This window comes from Saccopteryx bilineata, chromosome 1 (assembly GCF_036850765.1).
Source record: "Saccopteryx bilineata isolate mSacBil1 chromosome 1, mSacBil1_pri_phased_curated, whole genome shotgun sequence".
Taxonomy (NCBI): domain Eukaryota; kingdom Metazoa; phylum Chordata; class Mammalia; order Chiroptera; family Emballonuridae; genus Saccopteryx; species Saccopteryx bilineata.
The window spans coordinates 306,766,259-306,774,000 of record NC_089490.1 but is presented as its reverse complement, the minus strand read 5'-3'; the positions used below and the strand labels follow the sequence as shown (position 1 = coordinate 306,774,000).

At 50.1% G+C, this 7,742-nt stretch overlaps 1 protein-coding gene and 1 non-coding gene across 2 annotated transcripts; one reads left to right on the top strand and one right to left on the bottom strand.

Moving 5' to 3' along the window:
- Nucleotides 1-2,510: 2,510 nt before the first annotated feature.
- On the bottom strand, nt 2,511-5,451 carry UPK2 (uroplakin 2). The gene is made up of 5 exons (XM_066253638.1): nt 5,335-5,451; nt 4,463-4,594; nt 4,145-4,283; nt 3,809-3,879; nt 2,511-2,986 (listed from the first exon to the last, which is right to left on the bottom strand). The coding sequence occupies exons 1-5, from the start codon at nt 5,408-5,410 to the stop codon at nt 2,850-2,852; spliced, it is 555 nt and encodes a 184-aa protein (XP_066109735.1). The 5' UTR covers nt 5,411-5,451; the 3' UTR covers nt 2,511-2,849.
- On the top strand, nt 3,170-3,245 carry TRNAA-AGC (transfer RNA alanine (anticodon AGC)). The gene has a single exon. It is a non-coding gene; the product is annotated as a tRNA-Ala (tRNA).
- Nucleotides 5,452-7,742: the final 2,291 nt, after the last annotated feature.

The following is a 7,742-nucleotide window of genomic DNA, read 5'->3' as shown; positions in this document are numbered from 1 at the left end:
GTGGTGGCGCAGTGGATAAAGCGTCGACCTGGAAATGCTGAGGTTGCCGGTTTGAAACTCTGGGCTTGCCTGGTCAAGGCACATATGAGAGTTGATGCTTCCAGCTCCTCCCCCCTTCTCTCTCTCTGTTTCTCTCTCTCCCTCTCTCTCTCCTCTCTAATAATGAATAATAATAAAAAAGCAATGTGTTTAAAAAAAAAAAAAAAAAGCACATATGAGAAATCAATCAGTGAACAACTAAGGTGTCGCAACAAAAAACTGATGATTGATGCTTCTCATCTCTCTCCATTCCTGTCTGTCTGTCTGTCCCTATCTATCCCTCTCTCTGACTCTGTAAAAAAAAACACCCCAAGAACAATTAAAAATAAAGATTTTATTTATTCATTTTAGAGAGGAGAGAGAGAGAGAGAAGAGGGAAGATCAGGAAGCATCAACTCCCATATGTGCCTTAACCAGGCAAGCCCAGGGTTTCAAACCAGCGACCTCAGCATTCCAGGTTGACGCTTTATCCACTGTGCCACCACAGGTCAGGCAGTTATCACATTTATTTATGTACTCATTCACATTCTTGAATCTCTCACTAAATTCTGTGTAATTCCATGAAAGAGGAGCAATGTCTTTTCAGTTCATTCCTAGCACCTTCAGTAGGACCTGGTCTATAATAAATGCTCAATTAATATTTGTGGAATGGCCTGACCAGGTGGTCGCACAGTGGATAGAGCGTCGAACTGGGATGCAGAGGACCCAGATTCGCGACCCCGAGGTCGCCAGCTTGAGCGCAGGCTCATCTGGTTTGAGCAAAAGCTCACCAGCTTGGACCCAAGGTCGCTGGCTCCAGCAAGAGGTTACTCAGTCTGCTGAAGGCCCGCGGTCAAGGCACATATGAGAAAGCAATCAATGAACAACTAAGGTGTTGCAACACGCAATGAAAAACTAATTATTGATGCTTCTCATCTCTCTCCGTTCCTGTCTGTCTATCCCTCCCTCTGACTCTCTGTCTCTGTAAAAAAAAAATAAAAATAAATAAATTTGTGGAATGAATATTGTTTTCCTTCTCTTTCATTGTCTCCCTTTCCTGAGCTATTGGCTTACTTTAGAAAGACATCATTAAGAACACTGTTCCAGCATCTTCTAACCCTGTTGAGTCATTTTTTATTGTTTTACAGGATTTTTTACACTTTTCCAGCCCCTTTCTTCTCTTTAGGGGTTTATTTGTTTGTTCACTTATGCAACAAGTATTGATTGAGTACTACATACTGTGTCCCAGGCAGAGGTACTGTAGGCCCTTGGGAGCAAAAAGACTGCTCTCAGGGAAGGTAACATCTGGTGGGGGAGATAATTGAATAGTCATAGAAACATATAACTATAAAGCATAGTAATGCTGCCTGGCTAGTGGTGGTGCAGTGGATAAAGCATCGACCCGAGATGCTGAAGTCCCAGGTTTGAAGCCCTGAGCTCGCTAGCTTGAGTGAGGGCTCATCTGTTTTGGGCTTGAGCGCAGGCTCAGGAGCTTGAGCACAAGATGAGACAGATCTCAAGGTTGCTGGCTTGAGCAAGTGGTCAGTGGCTCAGCTGAAGCAGCCCTCCCTATGCACATGTGAGAAGCAATCAAGGAACAACTAAAGTGCTGTAACTAGGAGTTGATGCTTCCCATCCCCCCCCCCAATAAGTAAAATAAAATAAAATAAAAATAAAGCATAGTAATGCTATGAAAGATAGTCTAGGAGAAGCCAACCTAATGGAGGGATGGAGGTCAGGGAAGGCTTCCTTGGAGAATATGGATTTACTATGCAAATAAGATTGGGAGTGGGGCAGTTTCAAGAGCAGGCCAGGCAAATGAAAGTGTGTGCAAAGGCCCTGAGGCAAGAGGGAACACAAAGCATTGGAGGGAACAAGGTGAGAGCTGAGGGGCAGTTAGGGGTGAGACCAGGGCTGGTTTTGAAGATTATCTTAAAGATTTTCGTCTTTAAGAGCAATGCAAAGGTCACTGATCCTTATAAGGAATATATATTGAAGACTACAAAAGTGAAAGAGGTGGCTACTCCTGCTCTTTTCCCTGTCACACACTGTACAACTCTTGTCCCTCTCCACTCAGGGTTGTTCTACTTCTTGTCTGTCCTTGTAGAGCTCTTTCAGCCTACATTCTACTCTCCCACTCCCCAGTACCCTGTCCTTTGGTCTCATCCTGGTGGCTCTCTGTCTTTTCCCCAGCACTTCCCCTTGCTCTGCCAGAAGGTGCCTCCCTCCCCATCCAAAGGCCTTATGGACTCTAGGTCCCTGCATGGTGCACCAGCCCCTGGTTGGGTGGCCTGCAGTGGAGGGTGCAAAAACTCACAGCCCAGGTGTGGGTCTGAGCCTGGGTTCTAATCTTATCTGGCCCTTTTCTGCCTCCTGGGAAAAACAACTCTGGTATTAGGGGTAGGGGGGGGATTGGGAGCACCTAAAGCCTGGACAAAAAATTTATAGCTTCAGGCCAAAATGGAGCCCACAGAAGGGAAGCACACACAGCAGAGGCAGCATCCAACTTTATTGTAGGAACTTAGTTCATTGCGTCAGGGAGTGAATTGTTTGGGGTAATAAAGAGGTGAAATGGAAGGAAAATCTATTCTAACAGGAGTAGGGTAAGGGATATATAGGGAGAGTTGGGTGAAGGGGAGTCCTTACGGGACAAGGAGAGGAGCAAAGGGAGGAAAGTGAAGGGAGGTGAAGGCACCGAAGAAGCCAAAGACAGTGACTGAGGGCAGGCAACAGTCAGTCTTCTTAGGAGAGGCAGCGGAAGCAAAAAAGCAGAGCTCTGGGCTGGAGAGACGGATGGTGCCCTGGACTTCCTGGAGGAGCCCACCGCCTCCTTACTTTTGGGCACCCAGCACCAGGGCTATGATGAAGCCCAGAACCAGCAGGAACATGGCGACAGAAAGCAGGACTGTGATGACCACCATGCCCCCTGTCCGGGCCATTCCTAGCCCAATGGATTCCACCTTCCTTCCTGTCAGAAGAGAAAGCAGGGGGTTCGTTGTGGGCAGGAGGAACCCCTGTCCCATCTGAAGCACTCAGTCTGGCTGCTCATCCAGCTACCCAGCCAGTTATCCTTTCATCTGTTTTTTTAACCAGCCATCCAACTGACCATCCATGGGATCCAGGCATCTGTCAAATAAACAGTTATGAAGTGGCCCTGGCCGGTTGGCTCAGTGGTAGAGCGTCGGCCTAGCATGCGGGAGTCCCGGGTTCGATTCCCGGCCAGGGCACACAGGAGAAGCGCCCATCTGCTTCTCCACCCCTCCCCCTCTCCTTCCTCTCTGTCTCTCTCTTCCCCTCCTGCAGCCAAGGCTCCATTGAAGCAAAGATGGCCCGGGCGCTGGGGATGGCTTCATGGCCTCTGCCTCAGGCGCTAGAATGGCTCTGGTTGCGGCAGAGTAATGCCCCAGATGGGCAGAGCATCGCCCCCTGGTGGGCATGCCGGGTGGATCCCGGTCGGGCACATGCGGGAGTCTGTCTGACTACCTCCCAGTTTCTAACTTCAGAAAAATACAAAAACCCCAAAACAAATAAACATTTATGAAGCGTCATCTGTGTCACCCACAGAGGATACAAAAATTAAGGGGACACAATCCCTACTTATAAACAACATTTAATTTAGCAGTGCAGGAAGATGAATCAACAGGCACTTAAAATGCCAAGGGTTCAGGGCTAGGATAGAAGGAAGCAAAGATGCTAAGAAAGCACCAGGTGGGGCAGCTGGAGACCAATGGAACAGGCCAGGGAAGATTCTGTGGGCCCTGAGACATCAGAGGAAGTGAGTATTACTTACGAGGAAGTGTGGACATTGGAATCTCTCTACTGGACTCAGTGGCTGTCCCCTTCTTCACTAGGTAGGAAATGCTTTCATGGTAGGGTTTGGGAGAGAAGGAAGAGAGTACCCTCAGTGAGTACCTGGAAGTTGGGGGAAGAGGACACCCAGGCCTCTCCTTCACGACTGGAGGGCCATTGTGCCCTCCTCCAAGCAGGCCCATTCTTGACCCCTTTAGCTATGCCAGCACTCAATTCCCATGCTGACCACATCCCACCACTACCGCCAAATGTCAGGACCCATCTTCTCTTCCTGTACCCCCTCCCACAAGTGCCCCAAGCCTGAGCTAGTACCTACTAGTATTTGGTTCCTGGCACGAGGTTTGTCACCTGGTATGCACTGAGTCGGTTGACCGTGAAGCCAGCCCCTCTGTCCACCACACTCACCAGCTCTCTCCGCCCACGGCATGGAGGCACCACAAAGCTAGACTTCACCACTGAGTAGGAAGTTGGAAGTGAAAGGCAGGGTCAAGGTTCTGAAGACCCCAAGGAGAAAGGGCAGCATTTCCAGTTTGGGTTCAGCAGTGGGGTTAACAGGAAGGCATGCATGGGAGAAGGGAGGCTGAAGTTGTCTTGGGAAGGGACTAGGGGAATGCCTTAGAACAGGGTAGCAGACCTTTACTGTCATTGGCTCTCCGGACCATCAGTGTGGCATTACCCCCTGTGAGGTGACAGGGGGGCAAGGCAACTAGCAGGCTCTCTGTTAGCGCCTGGGACAGCAAACCAGAGAGGCTTGAGATGTTGAATACTGTGGGAGGACAGGAGGTAGTTAAGTGGAGGGGGAAGGAATTTGATTCCTCTCCATCAAATCTGGCCCCACCCCTTGAGGCCTTGTCTAAGGCTGCCCTGTCCTCTTCACTCTGCAGTCCATTGGCAGAACACAGTCCTTTGCTGGTTTGACCACCAGGTGGCAGGCTTGGGCTGCAGAAGCTGAATACTCTACCTCAGTGGTCCCCAATCCCCAGGCGGCAAACCGGTACCGGTCCGTGGGCCATTTGGTACCGGTCCGCAGAGAAAGAATAAATAACTTACATTATTTCCATTTTATTTATACTTAAGTCTGAACGATGTTTTATTTTTAAAAATGACCAGATTCCCTCTGTTACATCCGTCTGACTCACTCTTGACGCTTGCCTCGGTCACGTGATACATTTATCCGTCCACCCTAAAGGCCGGTTCGTGAAAATATTTTCGGACATTAAACCGGTCCGTGGCCCAAAAAAGGTTGGGGACCACTGCTCTACTTGATCCTGGGTGCCCAGCTTTACCCTTACCCGCAGCCTAGGGCCCTCCCCCACACCTCTCTGCCTCCTGGGGCCAGGAAGAGCACCAGGATTGAGCTCTCCGCTCTGTAACTGATGCCTGGTCATTGACAGTCCCTTACCCCCAACTGGCCAGATGAACTCCTCTTTGAGAGTCCTAGAAGACACAGGAGGGTACAGTGCCTCCTGTCCAGGCCCACGACCCTTTCCCAGAAATGACAGAGACCTGCAGCCCCAGGGGGCAGGACAGCCAGCAGAATCAGGATCAAGGGCAAGATGAGGTTGGGTAGCAAGGATGCCATAGCTGGGCTGGGAGCTGGAACGGTTGCTGGCAGGCTGTGGCTTCCTGAGGCAAGTAAGGCCCTGCCCCTGGGGTGGCTGATTTTGTTTGGGGGTGGGAGGGGCTGCAAAGGAATCTTGTCCAACCTGTCCCTTGGGCTCTACAGCCTGGGGTCTGGGGAAAGACAAGTTTTTCAGGATGGGGAGCTGGCCCTCAGGCCAGGGGTAGGTATCTTGACTGGATCTTGGTGGTTTAGTCAGCTGCAGAGAGGCAAGGTAAGTAAGGTGGGGGTGGAAATCACCCCTCCCCTTCTTTTGGGAGTCACAGGTGTAGGGGCACCAGTGCTTTTGCCTGCACGTGCACATGGAGCCCAGCTTGCAGAGGAGAGCTTCACACAGGTTGGGAGGTCTTTCCAGGGGGGCAGCAAGTGCTGAGAGGCTGCCCTGGTGTACAGGAAGACCCTATTACAGCAGGCTCCTGGAAGGGCCTTGGCTGCAAGAATGGGAGGAAAATGGAAACTGGTAGTGGGTGCAGCAGTCAAGGGTCCCAATTCTGTGTGTCCAGTGAGGTCCAGGGCCTGCTGCTGTGGGACAGTAGAGGAATGTTGTGTCAGGGAGTGTAAAGGGCTCAACCCTTAAGAGTGGGGCAAAGGGTACCAGAAAAAATTCTGGAGAGACCAGAGAGGTGGGCACTGACCCAGGCTGGTGGGCAAGGGTGGGCACAGTTGGCCTTGGTTAACAACCTTTGTTGGCCCTGGCCGGTTGGCTCAGTGGTAGAGTGTCGGCCTGGCGTGCAGGAGTCCCGGGTTCAATTCCCGGCCAGGGCACACAGGAGAAGTGCCCATCTGCTTCTCTACCCCTCCCCCTCTCCTTCCTCTCTGCCTCTCTCTTCCCCTCCCGCAGCCGAGGCTCCATTGGAGCAAAGTTGGCCCTGGGCGCTGGGGATGGCTCCATGGCCTCTGCCTCAGGCGCTAGAATGGCCCTAGTTGCAACAGAGCAACGCCCCAGATGGGCAGAGCATTGCCCCCTGGTGGGCATGCCGAGTGGATCCCGGTCGGGTACATGCAGGAGTCTGTCTGACTGCCTCCCCATTTCCGACTTCAGAAAAATACAAAAACAAAACAAAGGCCTGACCTGTGGTGGCGCAGTGGATAAAGCATCGACCTGGAAATGCTGAGGTTGCCGGTTCGAAATCCTGGGCTTGCCTGGTCAAGGCACATATGGGAGTTGATGCTTCCAGCTCCTCCCCCCTGTCTCTCTCTTCTCTCTCTCTCTCTCTCTCTCTCCCTCTCTCTCTTCTCTCTAATTGAATAAATAAAATAAAATAATTAAAAAAAAAACAAAACAAAAAACAAAACAACCTTTGTTGAACTGTTTGAGCATAAACAAGAAAAAGACATGACAAGAGAAAATAAAAAAGAGACAACTTCTCTGACTGCATCCTCTACCCCTATGCTCAGTTATACAGAAGTAGAGACGGAGTTATAAACAGAGGGATCAGGAAAGCGTTTGGGCAGGGCTTGGCATGCGCTAATGTGTTTATCCTGACAGCCATCAGAGCAGTAGATGTTATTAGCTTCCTTTTGTAGATGTGGAAACTGAGACTCAGAGAGATGGAAAATGGACACTTTGTCGGGAGAGGTCATAGATGTCCACAGAAGTCTGAGAGCCCCACAGAGTGTTATTTACATGTGTCTTTTTGTTCCAGGAACTGTTTTATCTTTCCCAGTCTCACAGAAGGGTCAGTGTCCTGGTAGGAAAATGAGGGACTGGTAGATCTTTGTCCTTATCCTTGTAGTGGGAAGGGAAGGCTCAAAGCCTGGGGTGTGGGCAGGGGTGACAGTAAAGATAGAATACATGGACTCATGCAGAGGGTTGAAAGGTCTTAGACCAGGGCTTCTATAAATTTAATGTGCATATGAATCACCAGGAATCTTGTTAACATGCAGTTTCTGATTCAGTGGGTCTGAGGTGAAGCCTGAAATTCTGCATATCTTTTTAAAATTTACTTATTGATTTTAGAGAGGGAGGAAAGGAGAAAGAGAGAAACATCGATTTGTTGTTGCACATATTTATGCATTCATTGGTTGTTTTTGCATGGGCCCAGACTGGGATTGTACCCACAACCTTTGCCTATCTGGACAATGCTCCAACCAACTGAGCTACCCAGCCAGAGCCTGAAATTCTGCATTTCTTTCTTTCTTTTTTTTCCCTTGGGGACAGGCAAGGTCATTAGTAGATGCTCAGTGGCCCCCTCTAAATCTTGCAGCCAAAGTTCACTGAACTCCAGTCCTGAGCTCTGGAGAGGGTTTTCATCACTGAACTGGAAGGTACAGCCTGGTCCCTGGTCCTTCA